At 39.7% G+C, this 25,994-nt stretch overlaps 1 protein-coding gene across 3 annotated transcripts in view; it reads left to right on the top strand.

The window, feature by feature from the left end:
- LOC144612062 (zinc finger CCCH domain-containing protein 10-like) overlaps positions 1-25,994 on the top strand; it is a 74,024-nt gene that overhangs the window by 4,094 nt on the left and 43,936 nt on the right. For 2 of the 3 annotated variants that reach the window (XM_078431589.1, XM_078431588.1), the window contains one exon: positions 1,690-6,660. The exons of the other annotated variant lie outside the window; for it this stretch is intronic. In XM_078431589.1, coding sequence (XP_078287715.1) covers positions 1,738-3,384 — 1,647 coding nt within the window. In that variant the 5' untranslated portion in view covers positions 1,690-1,737 and the 3' untranslated portion in view covers positions 3,385-6,660. Of the gene's footprint in view, positions 1-1,689; positions 6,661-25,994 lie in introns of those variants that run through there. 3 annotated transcript variants of the gene reach the window in all.

Genomic DNA, 25,994 nt, shown 5'->3' with positions numbered 1-25,994 from the left:
GAAAAAAAGATCACAAAACTATATCAATGTAAATTTTGCTTTTATTGAAAAGAAAAGAAAATGAGTGGTTAAGAGAATTGACAAACAGCAAACCTTTTCTCTCATCATATCTGGGAAGCTGCAAGGCGAACCAACTACTACCTTCCTTTTGAAATGGGATCTGTACTCAAAAGTTGTTTGATACCCATGATGTTAATAAAGAGTTAAGAGCTAATAAGGAGGGAAAAGGAGTGCAACATTTTGCGAATAGCCTTGCTATTTGTGCGGGGTGGTAGGCATAGTTTAAGATCGTATAATGTGAAAGATTTTTAAAAAAATTAAGAATAGGGAGCTATCATTGATAAACGATGATAAAGGTTGGAGTAATACGAGTCAGACATTGCAATAGAAAAGGAATGTGGATTACAGCATGAGAACCCGTGGCCTTTAGTCCTGAGAACGATGCAGCTTGCAATGAAGCTGACGATACATGTTGAAGAGAGCTTTTTTGTTGACTGTTTTATAAATCATCATTCAAGATTGCTACTTTAAGGTTATCTTGACATTGTTTCAATTAAAAGTGTATATTTTGCTTAAATTGGCTTTTACAAATAAAAATGTTAACCTTTTTTTCCAGGGGCTTCACTTCAATAATACTCCTTTGTGCATATATATTTCAGCAGCATGTCTTGATTGTGCCTGTAATATGCTAATTTGTACATTTAAAGATATTCATTTACTGTTCAAAACATGCCTGCCATTTTTAACTTGTTAAAGTCGATATTTACCTCAGCATCTCTGCCATTGTACTTGCACACAGATGGCAGATCAAAATATGTGTTTGAAGTAGAATTTAAGCGACCAATTCTGAAGGATTTTCTTTTTAATTCTGCTGCATTGCAGAAAATTTCCATAGTAGTTAATTACATCTGTTGTGGAATTCTATGTGAAAACAAAAATCAGATCTTCAATATTCATTTACCCAGTGGCTATGGTACCTTTTTAATGTGATAGACAAATAAAACCTGTAGTAACTCGGTGGGTCAGTCAGCATCTCTGGAGAAAAGGAATAGGTGACATTTTGGGTCGAGACCCTTCTTCAGAAGATCCTTAGGGTCTCCACCCGAAACATCACCTATTCCTTTTCTCCAGAGATGCTGTCTGAGCCACTGAGTTACTCCAAGTTTTTGTGTCTACGGTTTAAACCAGCATCTGCAGTTCCTTCCTACGCTTTTAATGAGGTAGGCTGACTCTGGTGAGTTAAATCAGCCCTACTTCTTCTTAATCTTCTTTAACATGTTTCTTCGGGAATTTGTTTCCAGTACTGATTCTAACATCCTGCATTTACAAATTTCTATAAAAATCGCTTGCAGTATGAATTTAATTTTTTCCATGTGTGTACTATCTGGAGTGCAATAATCAAGAAGACATGTTTATTTTGTTATGCTGATGTGTCTGATTTTTCAGGAAAATACAAAGCATTGGTATTTGTGCTATTAAAAGCAAAACTACCGACTTAATACTGCTTATCTCTTTTTGACTTTTAATATAAACCTTGATGTTCCACAGGTAACTTCCTGTAAGTATTTTCTATTGAATTAACGATGTAGGAACAGCCACAATATTTTGTGAGAAAGGGATTAAGCTAAATTACTTTGCAGATTAATCTCTTATTCATTGTAAAAGACCTGGCTTCTTTTTCTTTTACAGTTGTTTATTGAGAGCCTTGGCTGAGTTGCGCAGAAATATTCTGGAAGCATGTCCGAGAACGACACTGATAATTTAGTCAACAGCGGCAAATATGAGCCTGGCAAGAGCAAATGGAATGTTTGCCGAGACTTTCTGCGCAATGTCTGCACTCGTGGTAAGAATTGCAGGTACTTCCACCCTGACAATGTTGAGGCCTCCGACCATGCCGACATAAGGAACGACACTGATAATTTAGTCATAATTGCTAATGACGAAGCTGGCAAAAGCAAACCGAACATTTGCCGAGACTTTCTGCGCAATACCTGCAACCGTGGTAAGAATTGCAGGTATTTCCATCCAGATGATATTGAGCCCTCGGTCCTCGCTGACATAAGGAACGACATTGATAATTTAGTCAACTTTGGCAATGACGAGGCTGACAAAAGCAATCTGAATATTTGCCGAGACTTTCTGCGCAATCTCTGCAATCGTGGTAAGAATTGCAGATATTTTCACCCCGATGATATTGAAGTCTCCAACCATGCTGATCTAAGTGATGAGGCTGATAATTTAGTGAATAATAGCAAATTTGACGCTAGCAAGAGCAAACGGAATGTTTGTCGTGACTTTCTGCGCAATGTCTGCACCCGTGGTAAGAATTGCAGGTACTTTCACCCGGACAATGTTGAAGCCTATGATGTAGGTGATATGCGGCACGAGTCTATCTTTTGTCAGTACTTTCAAAATAGCAAATGTACCCGTGAGAACTGCACATTCATTCACGGGACAAAGGGTGAAGAGAATTATTACAATAAAACAGGAAAGCTTCCTGCCCACTTGCAAAAGACGGTGGCTGTGACATTTGGGCTCTCGCCCTCTAATTTGCCTCTTATTACAAAGGAAGTCCCATTCTGCCGTGACTTTCTAAAAGGCAAATGTCGAAGAGGATCCAAGTGTAAATTCCAGCACTTAAAACGTGATGACGATGACAAGACAAGTATAGAAAATGTGTCGCAAAATAGAGAAGCTTCTCCTGAGATCTGTAGATATGACCGTTTGGATGACCTGTATGAGACAGAGAAATGTGATGTTGACCAAACTCCAAAAAGGAAAAGAATGGAAGGTCTTCGGTTTGAAGTATTTGATTACAGCACCCCCAGTCTGCGTCCAGTTGAAATGAATTTTTTGGAGGAGGAAAACCATATGCTCAGAAAGCGCAATGAGGAGCTTAAGAAGCAGGTGTCAAGCCTAATGATTACAAATGAGGTACTTCTGGAGCAAAATGCTGATTTACGCAAGCAAGTGAAACTGGGGATCCTGACCACAGGGACTGACCCAACACAATCACCCGCTATGCACACTCTTACCAATTACAATCATAGTATAGTGGAGACTCACACCTCCCTGAGCAACCAGACCTTGAGATCACAGCCTATTTCTCATCAAGAATTGATAGCGCAAGCTAGAGCTCATAATGCTTTATGTTCTGAAGCTACATCCCAAAGTCCACCCTGTCTTAGTGTTGCTCTCTCTACACCTTATGCCCAAGGGATGGCTTCACCAGTCTCGATCGCACCAATTGCCATCTCAGTTGCACCAGTGGCAGTCACGCAATCGCTCCCAGGAATTGCAATGAGTTATACCACCACTCAAATGGTCAGCTATCCAAATGCATCACAGAATATGAGGTTCCTCTGTCGTGCAGAGGATAGTTGAGATTAGAAGCTTTTCATTTGAAGCTTTACAAGAGATTTCTATTTCTTATTGCAAAAACTGAGTCAAGGATGATTCTTAAAGAGTGAGTCTCACCATCACCAACCCTTTTGCAAAGACAAAAATGAAATGATGAGAATTTGTGTTTTTTGTCTCGTTTGTTGCTGTTGAACTCGTCTGGAGAACAGGTTGCGCAGAATTGTACCTCAGCAGTAGTAGCAAATGGAAGTTGAAACGTGCTTCAATTTGCTACTATATATGTCGCAAATTTTTTTGGGGGGGTAAGAAAGATTGAATTGAACTCAAGTTTTTGAATTCTTTGAAACCTTTTTTTGATTTGCTCATGTTGTAAGCTCTGGTGCTAATGAAAGCAAAGTTTTTGACAGCGCATTGCAATGCCCACACCAACTCAAGCTTTCCCACTGCAGCATCAGTGGGAATAGGTTTTGTCTGCAAATATGGCTGCTTTCTTTTGCTCATGTAAAATTGGTTTCAATCAACATCAAAACATCAGCTTTCTAAAAACACGTACATGCGCTTAAAGAGCATTGTGCCTTTTCAATTATTTTTTTAATCGCTTTTTTTTAAGCCAAGAAATTATCATAAAACTACAAGAAAATTACCCTCATTCTCTCCTCCATACCACCCAACCAAAAATAAAATCATCTGTTGCTTTGATTGTGGTCAGAGCAGAAATTAAAGTATGCAGAAAATGGCACATGGCTCCCTTTTCTCCCTCTTGTTGGAGAACTGTCTTGCAGCATAAATGCACCAAGTAGGACAGTTTTACTCACAGATAGAGGGAATGCAAAACTATAACATAATGGCTATCTTTGTTTAAATGTAGCAATGAACCAGGCAGCCACTTGGGGCTAATTTCCATGGAGGGCATTGGAAGTAAGATCCCTAAAGCACCTTGGGTTAATAAGAGCAGCTACTGATGATCATCAAGTTCTATTAAGCTGTCTTGCTCCAAAATTTCTCAAATTTGAGTACTATAAACTACAAATTGTATTAATAATTTATATCCAGCAAAAAAACAACTTTATCTTCTACAAGGTGTATTGATGGCAAGACCTCCTCTATGGTTAATATAGAAATCTGCAAAAAGAACAGTAATGGGGTGATGGGCTGTGTCAAAACAGACAATTCAAAGTGATGGCGAATAAACTTTCCCATCCTCTTAACATTGTAAGATTCTCTCTTTTTTGGCTGATTACTGATGTATTTTAAATCATTTTTTAAACTGATCCCATGCCACAAATGTTATTTTCCTTTTTATTCTGAAATTACATATGGGATTATTACTGGGAACAAAATAGTAATATCCCCTACTTTAAAAGTATTCTGATCTTTTCAAACATTTTTGTAACCAACCCAGTTCTAAGTAAACGTGTATGGAAACGTTTTTTTAACAAAGTCATGTGTGTTTAGTTTAGTGTTTTCCTAATTAAACACTGTGCTTCTCAAGTCTTCAACCAACATATTATATTTTTTGCAAATGGTTTTTCTCTGATCATTGCATTTGTTACTCATGCATTTACTGTATTTTTCTTTCAAAGCTGTGCAAGTCCTCTGTAGATTGGGCTACAAAAAGCATTTTTAGAAATAAAATGAGTACATGTTCACCATAAACAGTCACTGAGGCCACCAATGATATTAAAGTGAAGCAAGAATAACTTGTAAATTGCCATGCCGTTTTCTCATCTCGCTAGGACGCTCCCTGTCAGATGCCTCATTGTACTGGCTCAGTGTCAGTCAGGATTCCGGGGGTGTCTGCTGTTTCCTGCATTCTGTATTGTAGCAATTAAGTCGCAAAACCAATGAGAGAAAAAATAAATACACATTCATACAAAAACTCACTATAGATGCTATACAGTATATGTAAACGTGTATGTATGTGATTTGACTAAAATATATTTAAGTCATGGACAGTATAAACATGCATCAACGGTTATTATCCGACTATTCCTGTTGAAAATGCTTGTGGATGATGAGGATAGAATCTGACTCGGCAAAATATGCTACCTGGGCTCCTAAATTTAAATAGTATTGCCACCTTGACCACATTGTGTCTGTATCTTTTGAATGCGAAATATGACAGTAGAAAATTGCCAGAGGAAAAAGGGGAAGTCCTGTAATGAAGCACAGATTAGAAAAGTAAAATGCAGCAGATAACCTGGCATTAACTATAATGTCCTTTATTGGTTCTCAGTTTAGGTGTTAATTTATGACTCTGATTTGCATAAGTAGTGCATAATTGTGCCCATTTAACTTTTGCTTGCTCAAACAAAATATACCAATGAGTAAGTTGTAAAGAGGAGGTAAGAGTTAGTGACATTCTAATGATGAACCTATTCCTGCATATTACTGTCCTCATGTTAATTTTGCAATTTTTAATTAAAACTTTGAATCAATATTTTTGACTTGGAAGACAATAGATTTCTAACTTACCACAATGTGCATGGGAATTTATATGTGATGGTATTTCTGTCAGTCAGTCAATGATATTGAAAATATACTTTGTGGGGAAGGATTAAAGGGCCAACACCAACAGTGAGATATTTGGCACATGTGCTTCTGTAAACCATGGTTTTAAACTACAGCTTAACACTTTACTATTTTGAGAGCTTCTGAGATTTTACAACACAGCAACTAACGCCAAGATTAGTTAACTGTGGCCAAAAAATCCAAAACTACAGCAATTCATGATATGTTTTAAAAGTCCAGTAAACCCATTTGGTCTGTTTTTGAACTGATAAATTGCTATTTTAAATACCTATTGTCAATGACGCCTGATGTTTATGAAAAGTTATGATTTATTGAGAACTTGCAGATGTTTACTGTTGGTACCCTGCAATTGGTGAACACTATGTGTAAATACTATAAACTATGTATTAAAGTGAATGTACAGTGGTGTTGTCATTAATATTGTTTGGATTAAAACTGATTCAGGACCAGAAGTGGCGAGTTTACATTCTTTTTGAAGGATTTAACTGGACTTGGAAGACATGTTTTAATTGTGTTTCTCCATTGGGGTACACATTATATTATTTTTGAATAAACTTTGAGTACAACTGAAGCTCACAGTTTTCTTTTGTATCTCGATATGTGTAAATTGTAAATGTATTTAATCACATTATGATAAGATTTTAAAAGCACCTTTTCCATAGTGTATAACTAGTACACATGTTGTCAGTTAATTTATTTTTAGCCCCTGACATTGGTAATTATTTAAATTCATGAAGGGTATTTTCGCATTAAGCATGCAGAAAAGAAATCTGGGCTGTTTCGCAAGTTCGCTTTGATTTTGATCTTGAGAAAACACGCTAACTGACAGATTCAACTATTGTTCAATGTCCACATGCTAAATACGGACACAATCATGGAAGGTGTAAATTCGGGGGGAAACAACTAAATCCATATAGAGAAAGCAACCTGTACATGCAGTTTTGCCCCCACCCCTCGTTTTAGCCATAAAACCGAGAGAAGGAACTGGACAATGATCAAATGCTTCCTCACAGTGAAATTATACGGGGTCAGCGGAAGGATATGTCCCCAAGATGTTCTGTGTGCCAGCACCAGTTTCAGAGCAGTATAAGTAAACGCTGGGTGCAGGACACTCACTAATCAGATGTGCAGCACTTTGGTCAACGTGGGTTGTTTTTAAATGTGCTATACAAATAAAATTGACTTGACTTGACTTGACTTTTTAATCTATAGATGCTGTAATGCACAAGACCTTTTATAGAAACATCAGTTTCTTGCTGAACAAATGTAGAAAAAAATTGTACTTCTGTTGGATGCTGGTGTGTGTGTGTTTCAGTTTTTAATCACACCATTCTTTTCCTAAATTAAATTGATTTGGTGGATTTCAAAGTATTGTATATAATTAATTACATTTACCAATGTTCTGAAATGCCATTTTGATTTTCTACTTTGCATATGAAATCCACTTGTTTGTATTAACATATTTATACTGATTCTTCTGGAATCAACTTGAATCATTGCTTGAGACGGGGTCAGGGAGATGACTCAATCAATAGACACAAAAAGCTGGAATAACTCAGCAGGACAGGCAGCATCTCTGGAGCGAAGGAATGCGTGACGTTTCGGGTCGAAGTCTGAAGAGGGGTCTCGATCCGAAACATCACACGTTCCTTTTCTCCAAAGATGCTGCCTGTCCTGCTGAGTTACTCCAGCTATTTGTGTCCATCTTCGGTTTAAACCAGCATTTGCTGTTACTCCCTACACATGACTCCATCTATAGTCTGGCCTAAAATGATAGCTGTATCCCCTTATTGTTTAATAATGATTCCTATTGTTGCTTGCATTCATCTGCTTGCGCTTTGAGCTGTATCCAGATGTACTCCACCGGATAGGAGGATAGCATAATGTGGCTGTTGCAGTGCAGAACATTTTGCCAGTTTTAACTCATCCTGCTCTTGTCCATAATCTTTGCTTTGTTCTTGAATAGAATTCAAATCAATATCCACCAAAATCTGCAAATGGCCAGGTAAATGTCAATGCAAATATAAAATTTGTTATTCACTGCAAATTTTAATAATACACCACATCAACATCTGTTCAATTAACATCTTCAGTTTAGAATAAAGTAAATCCACTACAAAAGGCGCTGGAAGATGTCTTTTTTTCCGGAATGATTTGAATTTGCACCATTCTTTGCTTTTTGTCTTTGCACATTGGAGCTCCAATGTTACCAGGAAAGAGAATGCTAGAGGATGCTGTACAAGTTGCCAGGTGTCAGCTTTTCTTTTTAAACAAGTGAGCATTTTGTATTTCCATTTGATAATTCTTAATTGATAGTTAACACATCAAAGCAGATTGATCTGCAGCTGCAAAACTGTCAAGAGTCTCAATGTTCAGGAAAATACAGAACAGATAGGTGTGAAAGATGTTGGCAACATTTTGGGAGTGACAGTGCAAATTGCAAAATTAGGTTATTATACTAGGTGCCATTCAGCCACTGCGGAAAGTGTGGTAAGTGTGTGAAATTAAGCTTGGTCAGTACCGGAGCATGTTCTCCAATGTGGCTTAGCTCCCAAGCTCTTGGTGGAGACTGAGAACTTAAGTCAACTTAAGATGTTATAGATAGTATCAGAGTAGTCTAGAGAAGAAACATCTTTGTACATGTTAAGTGGTTAAGCAGAGGAATGCCCTGCTTGACATGACGTGGAAAAATTCATTAATCCTTTTCTATATGGAAAGGGGTAAATACTAGACTGACGTCTAAATCTTTGCCTAATCATATGTTAGCTACACATTGTGTGCAAACCTTTTTCCTTGATTTTAAATTCCTGTAGAAGTTTACTACATTGTATCCTGTTACTAATTGTGCTCGCCTATACTGCAGAGTATATCTACAATTATGTTACTTTTATAAAATTTGATCAGTTTTGACTTTTAACTAAACTACTATATAAAATCCAAGTATGCATAAAAAATGAACATTTAATATTTTCTTCTAGTATTAGTAATTTGCCCTTATTCATTTTGACTTACCAAATTAATTACATCATTATCTCATCAGCACAAAGTAATTTGGAAAGTATCTTGAATATTTCTCAGGGCAACAAACTGATAGTATTTGTATATCAAATTGGTAAATGTCTATATATGTATATTAAAAATATTCTGGTATGTAGAATAAAAGACACAAAGTGCTGGAGTAACTCAGTGGGTCAGGTAGCATCTCTGGAGAACATGGATAGGTGACGTTTCACAGAGTGCTGGAGTAACTCAGCGGGTCAGGTAGCATCTTTGGAGAACATGGATAGGTGACGTTTCACAAAGTGCTGGAGTAACTCAGCGAGTTAGGCAGCATCTCTGGAGAAAATGAATAGGTGATGTTTGGGGTTGGGACCCTGCTGAAGAGTTGCTGTCTGTTCCAATGAATTACTCCAACACTTTGTATCTTTATTTTGTACACCGGTATCCGCAGTTCCTTGTGTTTACTTCTTGTATGTTGAGTGTACTTCATGTTCATGAATTGGGTAAGAATTAAAGTTCAATTTTTAAGATTTATGTGCACAATCTCGGCTGACACTGCAGCCAAATTCTGGGGGAATAAAACCTGTTGATTCCAATATCCCTAGACCCCCAATAATCCTACCATTCTTAAACAACAGGCGCCTATTGCATCCTGTTACATTTTGTAACTATCTTGCTGATAGATTCTTCAGATTTTTAAACTGAAAGATGCCAACAGGCATAGAAATCAAGTTTCATCCCATTGAGTATATTCTCTCAAATTTCATTTTGTGTTTAATTATTAAGCAAGGATACTGTGACAATTAGGATGATTTTATTTGCAACTTATATGTACACTCAAATGTCTTCAAACAAATATTTTAGCAATATCAAGGTTAAAATGGCCTGCAACTGCATGATGCAAAGTTTTATTTTTCCCACTATGCATAAAATGCATTGGGAGCCAAGCAAGCCAGCTCGATTGATTACCAATATTGTATGTGTTTGGGGAAATTGACATTTCCATCCAAATAAGATCCAAACACTAGAAAAAGTTGTCACAAGTACGGTTAGAGTTAATCCGATTTTAGTACAGACCTCGCCTACAAACTACAGGTGGATTTTGATATGCTTTTGAGTATGTAGCTGCTTTTATAAATAAAGAAGTGCCTCTCCTTAATAGGTCTGCAGAGAAAACCAAAGGAACAGAATTGACTGGTTTGTCTGTTTGACCCTTTACTGGAGCGATAGGGTTACTACATTAATTGCTGTGACTTCAAGAACAATTTGTTTATTTCCCCCTCATTTCTGTTGATGGATCTCAACAAATAAATATTTGATCATTTTTTCTGTCATATAAGTGTCTAGTGTTAATAGTGACTAGTGTCTAGTGACTGTTGTTAGTAATTTCAATTGACATATTTCATTGAGATTCCTGCTATGTAATCCAAAAATAAATAAGATGATTGTGCGCCAAGAGACTACAATCCCTGGGTACTTTGACTCAAGGCCTTCATTCGGTTCACAGGAAGTGCAGATCTACGTATAAGTACTGGCATTTGCAATGGATGTGACAAAATATTTAGAGGTCCGAATCATCATATAAATATGAATGCAGAAGAAGAATAATTTGCACACATAATGGAGGAGGCTCAGGACAGAAAAGTCAGATTGGGAATGGGAGGGGGAGTTGAAGTGCTGAGCAACCGGGAGATCAGGTAGGCTAAGGCGGACTGAGCGGAGGTGGTTAAGGCGGACTGAGCGGAGTCCGCTGAGTCCACCTTAACCTACCTAATCTCTCGGTTGCTCAGCACTTTAACTCCCCCTCCCATTCCCAATCTAACCTTTATGTCCTGGGCCTCCTCCATTGTCAGAGTGAGGCCCAGCGCAAATTGGAGGAACAGCACCTCGTATTTCGCTTGGGTAGCTTACACCCCAGCGGTATGAACATGGACTTTTCCAACTTCAAATAGCCCTTGCTTTCCTTCTCTCTCCATCCCCTCCCCTTCCCAGTTCTCCCACTAATCTTACTGTCTCCGACTACATCCTACCTTTGTCCCACCCACTCCCCTGATATCTGTCTGAAGAAGCGTCTCGACCCGAAACGTCACCCATTCCTTCTCTCCAGAGATGCTGCCTGTCCCGCTGAGTTACTCCAGCATTTTGTGTCTACCTCATGATAATGGTTGCCTGGCTTTCAAATGAAATGTTTGGAATTCCCTGCCAGTAGAAAATTACCTGTGCTCACCCTGATCTACACACAAGTGTTAGACTTGTCTTGGGTGGGTAACTGCCAATGTGCCTCTAGAATCCATGCTATTAAACCAAGCCTCCAATTCTTCTGTCATCAGCGTTTTGGAAACTGACTTACACTGATGTCTAATTATTAATATGTATTTAAAAAGTGGTAATCTGACTCTTAAGGAACTTTACTGTACACTTTCTTCCCGTCTAAGAAATTAGCCCGTTTGAGTGAATACTCTGGCATTTTCCTTTAGCTTTATGGCTGAACGAAGCAAGGGTTTATGTGAATCCCTCTGCGGTAGATGGCCAATATCTGACTTCAAACTTTTGACTGAGGAAAGGTTAAACAGCAAGTAGGCTATATTCCCTCTGCTGTCTCCTTCCATACATTGGGCTTGAAGGGCTCGGTGGAAATACTTTGATACTATTACACGTTCAGTCTGACCGGTGCTGAATTATGCACCACCCTTCGCAGTCGGAAGGACTCTACCTTGTAGTCGTCCATATTGCCGGATGCCAGGCCAGAGTTGTAAGCAGCGGTGCGAGCATTCAAGGCAACATGAATAGACCTGTCCACCCAGGGTTTTTGATTAGGAAAGATACTAACCCTTACCGTGGGGACGATGTTATCGGCTATTGTAATGAAGTCCGTAACCGCTTCCGCGAACTCACTGACATCTCTGGAACTTGCTTGGAACATAACGAGAAAGCGTCTTAATATTCCCAGGGTTGCACCAGTTATTGTTGGTCATGAAGCAAACTCCTCCACCCTTGGATTTCCAGGATTCTTCAGTTCAGTCCGCACGGAAAACAGTGAAGGACTCGGTTGGGCAGATCACCTGATCCGGCACCAGCGGGGTCAGCCATGTCTCGGTCAGACAGAAGATGTTGCAGTCTTTTATGTCCCGCTGGAATCTGACCCTCGCCCTGAGGTCATCCAGCTTGTTCTCCAGGGACTGGACGTTCGCCAGAAGGATGCTGGGCAGAGATGGACAGAAGGCTTGGGCTCTCAGCCTATTCCGAATCCCCCCCCCCCGCTTTCCTCGATGTTTTCTCCGACTTTTTCTCGGAGCCGCGCTCCCATTGCTGTTGCCGCTCTTTCGATCACTGTCGGCCACGCTGGATCGGTGAGTACAGTGTCTAATAAGTCTTCGGTTACGCTAAAGTTTAGTTTTACGAGAGTTTTCCGGTCGTACGTTATTAGTGCTAGTGTGTTAGTACTTAAAAATAAATTTTAAATGAACGTATAAGTTAAAAAAACGCACAGAGCTACCACGACGGCGACTGGACTCGGCCGCGCCATCTTGTGATTATTCAGAGTCTCTCTAAGGATCCTTCGGTGCTTCTACTCTGGGGCTGTAGAAAGCATCTTGTCCGGCAACATCTCAATCTGGTTTGGGAACAGCTCTGCCCAGGACAGGAAGGCTCTGCGGAGAGTAGTGCGTTCGGCTGAACGCACTATGGGAACTACACTCGACCCCCTGCAGGACCTATATATCAGGAGGTGCAGATCCAGAGCCAGCAACATTATGGGGGACCCCTACCACCCCAGCAACGGACTGTTCCAGCTGCTACGGTCAGGCTAACGCCTCCGCTGTCACTCTGTGAAAACAGAGGATGAGACGGAGTTTCTTCCCATAGGCCATCAGGACTGTTAACTCATATCACCAGGGACTAATTTACTGTATTCATTTATTTTTTGTGTTGCGTCTTTTAAAAAAAAATCTATTCTGTTTGTAGTTTTAGCACAATCTGCAGGCATTGCCACTTTCATTTCACTGCACATCTTGTATGTGTATGTGACAAAGTAGACTTGACTTGACTTGATAAGAGTTGATCTTGGCATCATATTTGGCACAGACATTATGGGCTGAAGGCTGTTCTTGTGCTGTACTGTTTATGTCCTAACATACTGGCTGATTTTATTGATTTAAGTACTTAACCTATTGCTAAATGATTTTAGACTTCCACTGTTGCACATACTACCTACTCCAGTATTTAGAAGATAATCCCTTTTGTCCTTTAAAAAATAATGCTATTGATGTATATGACATTTATATAATGAAGAGAACTCGCCCAAGTGTTCTGTGCAACCAGTGAATTTCCAATTTTTGTTTAGGACTTTGGTCACATGCCTTTTCCACAGTGTAAGAGAATGTGGAAAATAATCAACGGCATTGATTGATTGTACAACTTCTTTCATGAAAGGTTTTGATGAAGTGGGATATAGCAATCTACATGATTCAGAGTCCCAATATTTAGCAGTGTCTTCCTTACTAGAAATGCCCTGCAGATGGCAGTACAGGTGAGGTGCTATCTCACTGTTCTGTCCAACAAATGACCCGAGCTGTCATTGTAGGTAGCCTTGAGCACCCCTCCCAACCCATCCGAATTTGGCGGAAAATTTCCGCTTTCTTATTTCATTTCTGCCATTCCGATTTCGCCTCACATTTTTCAGCAAAACAGTCGGTAATTGCAATTTGTCAATTCGTCCGCTAGAGGTCATATCATATCATATCATATATATACAGCCGGAAACAGGCCTTTTCGGCCCACCAAGTCCGTGCCGCCCAGCGATCCCCGCACATTCACACTATCCTACACCCACTAGGGACAATTTTTACCTTTACCCAGCCAATTAACCTACATACCTGTACGTCTTTGGAGTGTGGGAGGAAACCGAAGATCTCTGAGAAAACCCACGCAGGTCACGGGGAGAACGTACAAACTCCTTACAGTGCAGCACCCGTAGTCAGGATCGAACCTGAGTCTCCGGCGCTGCATTCGCTGTAAAGCAGCAACTCAAGGTCGGTAGGGGTTCCGCGAGAAATCCCCTTGCGCCCTGGAAGTCTCTCCGAAAATGTGGCACCGAGGCTGGGCAAGGCAGCTAATCTCGACCTCATCGGGACTTCCACGGCTGATCAGTGGGTTGAATTTGCAACCTGCGGCCGGGACTCTGGAACTCCAGCCCAGCTGGAGCCAGCACATCTATCCCCATAGCCGATTTCCTTGGCCAGCTGGATAAACCAGCAAAGCTCTGGAACCAAGAGTGCCAGAAAATCAGTGGTGGAACTGTAATGAGTAAATATCAAAGATACTAGAGGAACAAGATGGACCACTACATTGAAATCGCCCATATGGAAGTGTAGGACGCAAAGGAGCCATTTTAGTAAGCAAACCCTGTCGTTCGGTCTGCCTCTTGCAGTGTAATCAGTGTTTTGGGGGAATAGTATGTGTGATGATACCATTAAAATGCAGAATATATCTCATCTATCAATTCACAGATTTTTGTTATCTTTTTAAATGTTTCTGCCTACTAAAATGGTGCCATGCAATACTATGTTTTTTAGGGTCGAGTGGCCTATCTTGTTCCTCTAGTATCTTTGGTAAATATTAAATTTAAGTTCAAGATTATATAACTATATCAATTAATTAAGACTGGGTTCAAATATAAAACACAGCAGAAAAGCCAATTACCACCTTTTTGGACTGATTATCAATTAATGTGCGAATTTATTTCAACAAGTACTTCCGTATGCTTAGTCGAGTCGCATATATCAACTCTTTCTTCAGAACTTAGTCATACATTTTATGACCTTTGTTCTTTTATTCAATACCAAGAGAATTGGGATGTGTAAGGAAAAAGCAAAACAGAAAAGAAAAACATTTTTTCCTTCGTGTTGCTAAAGTATCAGTGTTCAATAACCTTTCTAAAAATAGCAGAATATACTCATGATAGGCCTGACATTGTACATGTAGTTCAAGAACTACAGACTGTTGGAAATAATAGTCGTTTTTCACACATGAATGTTGCGCAACGCCTATGCGCATTTGGCGTGCATACTTTTTTTTGCTGAAAAGTTGCATTACGCGCCATACTATGAATTTTGAAGTAAAATTCTGAATTTTCGACATCAAAATTATGAATTTGTAAAATCAAATGTTGGAAGGTCTGCTTGAGTCAAGAGTGTTTAATTGTCATAGAACAGGGTGGACCCATTGGGCCCCAAAGCTCTCCTGCATTGGTGTAGCAGCCTCCCCTCCCCCACTCACCCACACCCACTGCATCCCCCCTCAACCCCCCTTTTCCCCCCTCCTCCCCTCCCCCCACTCTTAGGGGCTCTCCGGCACTCCCCCCCCCCCAACTCGACGGCTTAGCGGCAGCTCCACGGCGATGGCCCTTGCTTTGAGCAGGAAGATGGGCATCCCCCCTCCTCATTGGGCACCACTCCCTTCACTCGGGCGGGCCCCATTGTGGACATTAGAGTTTTCAGATTCCTATACCACCTTCCTGATGGCATGAGTGAAATGAGAGCATGGCCAGGGTGGTGTAGGTCCTTGATGATGCTGGCTGCCTTTCTGAGCCAGCGCCTCCTATAGATACCTTCGACAGTGGGGTGGTCAATACCCGTGATTGTCTGGGTAGTGTCCACCACTTTTGTAATCTCCTTCATTCCTGAGGCTTTAAGTTGCCGAACCAGACCATGATACAACCAGTCTATATGCTCTCTACCATACACTTGTAGAAGTTCAAGAGAGTATTCGTCGACATACCAACTCTCTGCAATCTTCTAAGAAAGTAGAGGCAATAGGGGCGTGTCCAATGTCTGGCTGAGTAGACATAACTTTTCAGCACTCCCGAAAACAAAGCCCTAAACTACCAAAAAAAGACGCACTAAAAGAATTCAAGTACTTTAATTTTAAAGTTAAAAGTATACAGAACGTACGGATGACTCCCAAGAAAGAAATGAAGGGAGCACAGCTGCCACAGAAGCAAAGAAATCCACCAAAGGAATCAAGAAAAAAAATCGAAGGTAGGCCTACAGCCCCAACGGAGCAGGGGCCTGGATTTGAGGAGCCCTCAGCAGGCGGAGAGGCATGGCCCTCTGTTGGCCGAGAGGCTGAAGTTTCGGGAACGAGTGACGAGGAGGGAAGTAGCAGTGGAAGTGGAAACAAGGAAGAAGGAGATCAAGAAGATTCCGAGATTAAAATTAAAGCGATGCTTGAAGAAATTATTAACAGGCTCAAGAAAATTGAAGGAGATCAAAAAGTGATGGAAAATGAAGTGAAAGCATTGAGGAGAGATAATAAGGAACTGCATAAGGACAATATGGAAATATATAAGACTTTGAAAAAAATGGAAGAGAATTTTCAAACAGTGATAAACAGAGTAGATAATATAGAAATGGAAAATGAAATGTTAAAATCTAGAGTGGAAAAAAATGAAGATAGTATTACTGCTGCAACAATTGAAAGCAAAAAGATCGTGGAGAAGTTGGACGCTTTGGAAAACTACAGCAGGAGAAATAATGTTAAAATTGTTGGCTTGCCAGAGGGAGTTGAGGGGGAAGACCCAATCAATTTTTTTCAAGATTGGATAGTGACTAGTCTGGGAATAGATAAACAAGGACCGATGGAAATAGAAAGAGCACATAGGGCTCTAAGACCGAAACCTTCGACTAATCAAAAGCCAAGATCTGTGTTGATTAAATTCTTAAGATACCAAGATAGAGAATTGGTCCTCAAATCAGTCGGGATGAATATAAGACAGGGAAAACCAATAGAGTATGAAGGTACAAAAATAATTTTTTACCCAGATATTAGTAATGTCTTGTTGAGCAGGAAAAAATAATTTAATAAGGCAAAAAATATTTTATGGAAGAAAGGTTATAAGTTCATTTTACTGCATCCTGCTACTTTGAAGATCATGATCAACATTGGAGAAAATAAATTTTTCAAAGACTTTGTCAGAGCACAAGATTTTGCTGAAGAATTGCCATCGAGAATTGATTAAGAAGATCCATGAATGAATGATTATTAACAAGATCTGTATACTATAGAGGGGATCAATTGTATTAAGGATAGTTAATCTTTAGAAGTACTTGAAATATTGGGGGGGTTGGAGAATATGCATGCTCTACCATAATCATGGGCACAAGTGTGGTGTGGACCACACCTCGTATAATAGAGGGGGGTAATGTTGTTAATCTATTTATTAACAACATTAGAGGGGGGGTTTACTTTTCTATCTTTCTTTTTTCTTTTCTGTTTTTGTACCTGGACGATGGAAGGGAGTACACTGAAATACGGCACAACGTAAATATTGGAAGAGGTATCAAGGTAAGGAAGAAGGGGAAAAAAAAAGAATGAATGGATAATAAATTAAATTTTCTAAGTTATAATGTGAATGGGTTAAATGGACCGATAAAAAGGAAGAGAATTTTAACACAGATGAAAAAATTGGAAGTGGATATAGCTTTCTTACAAGAAACACATCTAACGGAAAAAGAACATCAAAAGTTAAAGAGAGACTGGGTAGGAAGTATGGTAGCATCTTCTTTTAATTCAAAAGCAAGAGGGGTTGCTATCCTATTTAAGAAAACGCTACCAATTAAGATACAAAATATTGTAAGTGACCCAGTAGGTAGATTTATAATTGTACATTGTCAAATTTTCTCAGAATTGTGGACTTTAATGAATATATATATGCACCAAATACAGATGATGAGAAGTTTGTGCAGGATACTTTTCTAAATCTAGCGGAAGCACATGAAAATATATTGGTAGGGGGAGATTTTAACTTTTGTTTAGATCCAGAAATGGATAGATCATCAAGAACAATGACAAGGACAAGAGCAGCGAAGATAACATTGAACTTAATGGAAAATTTAAATTTAATAGATATTTGGAGGAAAAGCCATCCTAGGGAAAAAGACTACTCCTTCTATTCCAATAGACATGAGACATATTCTAGAATAGATCTATTTTTGATTTCAGCTCAATTAAGGGGAAGAATAATACAAATAGATTACAAGGCTAGATTGCTATCGGATCATTCACCATTATTAATGAAAATTAAGATGCCAGATAAAGAACAGTCAGTATATAGATGGAGATTCAACTCTTTTCTATTGAAAAGGCAAGACTTTTGCAATTTTATTCGAGGACAAATTCGATTATTTTTGGAAACAAATTTAAATTCAGTTAATGATAAATTCATTATATGGGATGCAATGAAGGCATACTTGAGAGGCCAAATTATAAGCTACTCATCTAAGATAAAGAAAGATTATAGGAAGGAATCTGAAAGATTAGAAAAAGAAATCACCGTATTAGAAAAAGACTTACAGAATGCTTCTTCAGATACAAAAAAAATACAACTTGGAAATAAAAAATTTCAGTACAATACTTTACATACTTATAGAACAGAAAAATTAATATTACGAACTAAACAAAGGTATTATGAATTAGGAGAAAGAGCGAATAAGGTATTGGCATGGCAACTGAAAGAAGAACAAATATTAAGAACAATAAATTCAATTAGAACAGATCAAAATACTATTACTTATAAACCTAGAGAAATTAATGAGGTATTTAAGCAATTTTACACTAACCTGTATCATTCTGAATCTGAAAAGGATGAAATTAAGATAAATAATTTCTTATCTAAGATACAATTACCAACAATTTCTAATGAGGAGCAGATGGGACTAAATGCCTCCTTTACTTTGAGAGAAGTGGAGGAAGTACTACATTCTTTACCAAGTAATAAATCACCAGGGGAAGATGGCTTCCCGCCAGAGTTCTATAAAAAATGTAAAGATTTGTTGTTACCAGTATTTATGGAAGTGATACAACAGGCGGAAAAAACTTTTACATTACCGGAATCCTTTTCAATGGCAATTATAACTGTAATTCAAAAAAAAGGGAAAGACCCTTCAAAAGCATCGTCGTATAGACCAATATCACTGTTGAATGCAGATTATAAAATAGTTGCCAAGCTTTTGGCAAAGAGACTGGCAGAATTTTTACCTAAGTTGGTTAAAGAGGATCAATCTGGATTTGTCAAAAAAAGGAGAATATCTGATAATGTAGCAAGATTTATAAGTATTTTACATTTAGCACAGAACAGAAAGGAATTAAGTCAAGTCAAGTCAAGTCAAATTTATTTGTCACATACACATACACGATGTGCAGTGAAATGAAAGTGGCAATGCCTGCGGGTTGTGCACAAAAAGAATTACAGTTACAGCATATAAATAAAGTTAATAAGTTACTATTATTGTCGACAAAAATTTAGTCTCTGGGGTTGTAAAAGTTGACAGTCCTGATGGCCTGTGGGAAGAAGCTCCGTCTCATCCTCTCCGTTTTCACAGCGTGACAGCGGAGGCGTTTGCCTGATCGTAGCATCTGGAACAGTCCGTTACTGGGGTGGCAGGGGTCCCTCATGATCTTGCTTGCTCTGGATCTGCACCTCCTGATGTATAGGTCCTGCAGGGGGACGAGTATAGTTCCCATGGTGCGTTCTGCCGAACGCACTACTCTCTGCAGGGCTATCCTGTCCTGGGCAGAGCTGTTCCCAAACCAGACTGTAATGTTGCCGGACAGGATGCTCTCTACAGCCCCAGAGTAGAAGCAATGAAGGATCCTCAGAGACACTCTGAATTTCCTCAGTTGTCTAAGGTGGTAAAGGCGCTGCTTAGCCTTACCCACCAGTGCGGCAATGTGCGTTGCCCACGTCAGATCCTCTGCGATGCGGACTCCCGAGTATTTGAAACTGCTCACCCTATCCACAATAGACCCATTTATCTCCAGTGGCGTGTACGTCCTTGGATGTTTAGCCCTTCTGAAGTCCACAATCAGCTCCTTTGTTTTAGTGACATTCAAGAGGAGGCTATTGTCCTGACACCAGAGTGCCAGATCAGCCACCTCCTCCCGGTAGGCCTTCTCATCGTTGTTGGAGATACGGCCCACCACCAGTGTCATCAGCAAACTTGATGATGGAGTTTGAGCTGAACCTGGCCCCACAGTCATGTGTGTACAGGGAGTACAGTAGGGGGCTAAGGACGCAGCCCTGGGGGGATCCTATGTTCAGGGTGAGGGAGCTAGATGTGTGTTCCCCCATCCTGACCACTTGGGGCCTGGCAGTGAGAAAGTCCAGGACCCAGGCACACAGAGGGGTGCTAAGCCCCAGTTCCAGCAGCTTCTCAACCAGTCTGCTGGGGACTATTGTGTTGAATGCTGAACTAAAGTCAATGAACAGCATCCTCACATAGCCCCCCTGGCTGTCCAGATGAGAGAGAGCGGTGTGTAGAACCTGGGAGACCGCATCATCCGTGGACCTGTTCGGACGGTATGCGAACTGTAGTGGGTCCATGTTGCGAGGAAGGAGAGCGCAGATGTGCTTCTTGACTAGCCTCTCAAAGCATTTCATGACAACCGAGGTGAGGGCCACCGGTCGGTAGTCATTTAAACACGCTGGAGAGGCATTCTTTGGCACCGGTACAATGATGGATCTTTTGAAGCATGCAGGGACCACGGACTTTGCCAAGGAGAGGTTGAATACTGTGGTGAGCACTGGAGCAAGCTGAGTAGCACAAGACTTTAGTACTCGCCCAGATATAAGCCTCCAGCTTTCCTCGTGTTCACACGCGTCAGAGCCCACCTCACCTCATGCTCGGACACCGAGAATGTGTGCACATCCCCGGCGGTGGATCCCCCTCCAGCCTCGCTAGCCAGCGCCCCTTCGGTGCTGTTTTTAGACGGCGAGCTGGTGGTGTTACCTGTCTCAAACCGTGCGTAAAAAGAGTTCAGGTCATCAGCTAAGGAGGAGCCGGCACTTCCGGTTGAGGGGGTGCTGGACCTGTAGCTAGTTATAGTCCGTAGCCCCTGCCAAAGGCGCCTGGTGTCCTGCTGCTCCATCTGTGACTCCATCTTGTCCCGGTACCTCTTTTTTGCGTCCTTCAGTGCCCTTCGCAGTCGGTAGGACTCTCCCTTGTAGTCGTCCACGTTGCCGGATGCCAGGCCGGAGTTGTAAGCAGCGGTGCGAGCATTCAAGGCCACGCGAATAGACCTGTCCACCCAGGGTTTTTGGTTAGGGAAGATACTGACCCTTACCGTGGGGATGATGGTATCGGCTATTGTGGCAATGAAGTCCGTAACCGCTTCCGCAAACTCATTTACGTCTCTGGAACTTTCTTGGAACATGTTCCAGTCGACTTCGCTCAGTGCATCCTGCAGCATGGCCTCTAAATGGTCAGCCCACCGCTTTACGTCCCTCGTCACTGTCGCTTCCCGTACTATCCGTTGTTTGTACTCCGGCAGCAGGAAAATGGCAGCGTGGTCAGATTTCCCAAAAGGAGGGAGAGAAACGGCCTTGTAGCCTTTCCTGAACGGCGTGTAGCAGTGGTCCAAAGTTCTTTCCCCCCTGGTGACACACGTGATGTGTTGGTAGAAGTTGGGCATGACCTTTTTGAGATTTCCCCTATTGAAGTCTCCAGCCACCAGCACAGCCGCATCAGGGTTCTTGTTTTGGTGTTGACACAACACATCGTGTAGGGTGGACAGTGCCACGTCGGTGTCCGCATGCGGTGGGATATAGACGGCTTTGATGATCACCGAGCTGAACTCCCGGGGTAGGTAGAATGGTCGGCATGAGATAGTTAGATGTTCCAGGTCCGGCGAGCAGGAACGAGAAAGCGTCTTAATATTTCCAGGATTACACCAGTTATTATTGGTCAAGAAGCAGACTCCTCCGCCCTTGGATTTCCCGGATTCTTCCGTTCTGTCCGCCCGGAAAACAGTGAAGGACTCGGATGGGCAGATCACCTGGTCAGGCACCAGCGGGGTTGCAGTTGCTTTAGATGCTGAAAAAGCGTTTGACAGGTTAGAATGGGATTTTTTATTTAAAGTATTAGAGAAGTATGGATTGGGGAATGGTTTCATTAACTGGGTAAAAGCTCTTTATAAACAACCTAAAGCCAAAGTGGTGACAAATGGCCAATCTTCTCAACCATTTAATTTGGAAAGATCTGGAAAGATCTGTCCCTTGTCACCAGCTCTATTTGTACTGGCTATTGAACCTCCGGCAGAACTAATAAGATCAGATTCAGACATTAAAGGATTTAAAGTTAATCAGGAAGATCACAAAATTACTTTATTTGCAGATGATGTCTTAATTTGTCTTACTAGACCATTGGAATCCTTAAGAAAATTATTTTTCAGATTGGAAGAATACGGGAAAGTATCAGGATATAAAATTAATAAAGATAAAACTGAAATAATGCCTCTTTTTGAAGGCAATTATGATCAATGTAAAAGAGAAAGTCAGTTTAAATGGCAAAAAGAAGGCATTAAGTACTTAGGAGTTAAAGTAGATAATAAGTTAAATAATTTGTATAAATTAAATTATAAACCACTAATAAAAAAAATAGATGAGGACCTGAAGAAATGGATGAATCTTCCAATTACATTGATAGGGAGAGTGAACTGTATTAAGATGAATATTTTTCCGAGGATACAGTATTTATTTTCAACACTGCCTATACCTTTGCCAAATAAATGTTTTCAAGAATTGAACAAAATTGTGAGGAATTTTCTTTGGAAAGGTAAAATGCCAAGAGTGTCTCTGGAAAAATTAACATGGAAATGTGAATTAGGTGGATGGCAATTACCAAATTTTAAAAATTATTATCTGGCAGCACAAATGAGTTTTATTTCATCCTTTTATCAAGAGGGTGGAAAAACAGCATGGGTTAAAATTGAAATGGATAAAATAAAAGAGTTATGTCCAGAAGAATTTATATATAAATGGGAAGCGAAGCTATTAGTTAAGGATAAAGAGTCACCTTTGCTAAAACATTTAATTAATACATTGTTGAAAACAGTTAAAGTTAATGATAAAAGATTTTTTTTAACAGCTAAAACTCCATTAGTAAAAAATAGATTATTGCCGTTTGCTTGGAATAATCAAATACTACAAGTCTGGGAACAGAAGGGTATTAAAAATATAGGAGATTGCTATGAAGGAAATAACTTTTTGACATTTTCTCAATTGAGAAATAAATATCAAATTCCAGGGAATAGTACTTTTTTCTATTATCAGTAACAATCTTTTTTTAAGGGAAAAGTTAGGTAATTCAATGTCTCTATTTCAGATTAAAGGAATGGAATCCTTGATTCAGGGCAAGGGAATAAAAAAAATTATATCATCAATGTATAAATTATTACAAAAATCTAGTCCAAAGATAGGAATTCAAAAATCAAGACAAAGATGGGAAACAGATCTTAATATTATCATTGATGAACCAAGTTGGGAAAGACTGTGTTTAGATAGTATGAAAAATACTATTAATGTGAGATATAGTTTAGTACAATATAATTTTTTACATCAACTATATTTAACCCCGAAAAAATTAAACAATTTAAAACCAAACTCATCTGAAATTTGTTTTAGATGCAACCAAGACGTGGGTACTTTTTTACACTCTACATGGGCATGTCAGAAGGTAACTCCTTTTTGGAAAGACCTAAAAAAAATTTTGGAACAATTGATGAATAAGATCATACCAATGGATTCAAGGTTGTTTTTATTGGGAGATACAAAAGGAATATTACCAAAGCTAATTTTAGATAAACATCAGGAAAGATTTCTCAAAATAGCAATAGCAGTAGCAAAAAAATGTGTAGCGGTCACTTGGAAAGATCAAAATGAAATAAGATTTGAAAGATGGTATGCAGAAATGCGTAGTTGTATCCCATTAGAAAAAGCAACGTATAATCTGAGAAATGGATATGACTTCTTCTTGAAGGTGTGGAACCCATTCATTTTAAAGCTAGGATTAAGAATTGGAAATATTTAAATTCAGGATTGTTTTGATACCTTTAATAAGAATTTAATAAGAAATTACCCGGAAGTGTCTCCTTCTGGACTCCAGGTTTCTTTCTTTCTCTCTTTCTTTTTCTTTTTCTTTTTCCTTCTTTTTAACTGGGGGGTGGGGGGAAGGGGGGGTGTGGGAGGGGAGATAATACAGAACAATACGTGTATAATCGAATTTATAATGTAGTTATTATTGCTTACTATGAAATGTAAAATGTATGAGTTCTGTTAAAACTTAAATTTAAAAAATTTAAAAATAAAAAAAATTTAAAAAAAGAAAGTAGAGGCAATGATAGAGTTTCTTTATGATTGCATCAAAGTGCTGGGTCCAGATTGGATCTTCAGAGATATGCACGCCCAGGAACTTGAGGTTGTCGACTCTCCACCATCAACCCGTTTATGGAGACAGGTTTGCGGATCCTTGGCCTTCCTCTTCTAAGGTCAACAATCAGTTCCTTGGTTTAACTAACGTTGAGAGCAACGTCGTTGTTCTGCAACCATTCAATCTGACGATCGATCTCCCTCCTATACTCTGACTCGTCATTACCCGTAATTCGTCTAACAACAGTGGTGTCATCAGCGAATTTAAAGATGGAGTTGGCAATGTGTCCGGCTACACAGTCATAGAGTGAGTAGAGCAGGGAACTAATCTCACAGCCTTGAGGTTCCCTTGTGCGGATGGCTATTGAGGAGGAAGTGTTGTTACTAGGATTGGGGCTCAGCAAGTGGCAAAATCAGCATTCTCATTGTTAGATTAGTCCTACTCTCCTTTTGGATTAGATACTGAAAGAGCAGCTACTCTGACTTTTCACTCTTTAATCTGGCCCTTGTTTTCTCCACATTTCTTCACCGCTACCTGTATCTATATTGCTGTCTTGAGTCAAGATCCAGTCAGTTCCCTTTTTATACAAAAATTCAAAGTTGTGGAAACATGCCTTGAGCATTAGTCAAACAGCCTACCATTCCCTGCAATTCCTAACATGATCATGATTTTATTTTTCTGATGCACTTCCAATTGTTGGATAGCTGCTACTTTGAGCCTGCACAGGCCCCTGGTACCTTCCCAAAGCTACCACTACACCACAACTTGCCTGCACTCACTTTTCTTCCTTGATTATTTTTATTACTATGAACAGTGCTGTCTGCACTTAGTATATATTTTGTTAGGGTTGACCACTATTTGGAACACAGCCACACACAATCCGATGGCAGAGTTCATTGCTGCTGAGACTGCGAAATCACCTTTCAACTGCGAAATCACCTTTCAACTGCAAAATCACCTTTCAACTGCGAAATCACCTTTCAACTGCGAAATCACCTTTCAAATTCTGCAGCACAGAATCTGGGACACAACTGGAAAAGGGAAGGTGACACATTTTAAAAATGTTAAGTTTTGTTCAGTAATCATTTTTATTCAATTATATATCTATTTTTATATATTTACTTAAACATTCTTAGTTTTGAACTCATAAAATCAAAGCAACAGGAATAGGCCAATTGACCCTTTGACTTTGTTCTATCATTCATCAAGATCTTTGTTAATTTTGCATTTTGTCTCCATTTTCCTGAGTTATATTCAGTAAAAAATTGACAATTCAGTTTATTCAGGGTTTTGATAGTGCTGAACTGGCAGATTTTCCGGACTACTGGATGTTATTGACATTCACTTTTTTTAGATCTTACAGTGTGATCAATTTTCTAGTGAATCAGGTAAAGTGAAAGGGAGTGTGGGAACTGGGGCCCAGGTGAGCAGAAGGGGAACGGGGACCTTAGTGAGTGGGAGAGAGCATGGAACCTGGGGCTTGGGTAAATGAAGGCAAGAGCAGGAATCGTGGGCCCCAGTGAATGAAAGCATGATGTGACAAATATTATTTGGTGGGCCAGAAGCCGAATCACTGAGATTTCCGAATGGTTGGATAGCAGGTTATTGGTTTTGCTTTAGATATCCACGATTTCTCTTATTATCCAGAAATCTATTGATCTTTTTGAATGAACACAGACTAAGACCCCAATATCATCAGAAATCAACTTCAGTGCTTGCATTTTCCTGTTTAAAATGTGGAAGGGTTAGTTATGGTTATATTGCAGGGAATACATCTGCACACCATATTTAATCCAAAGGGGGTTCACTGATTTAAAATGTTATTGGAAGGCCACTTATAGAAAATAATGCATTTTTCTCAAACGATGCATTTTTAAATGACCGATCCAAACTTCATTA

Source organism: Rhinoraja longicauda, chromosome 42 (assembly GCF_053455715.1).
Source record: "Rhinoraja longicauda isolate Sanriku21f chromosome 42, sRhiLon1.1, whole genome shotgun sequence".
Taxonomy (NCBI): domain Eukaryota; kingdom Metazoa; phylum Chordata; class Chondrichthyes; order Rajiformes; family Arhynchobatidae; genus Rhinoraja; species Rhinoraja longicauda.
This window is presented reverse-complemented; position numbering and strand designations above follow the sequence as displayed.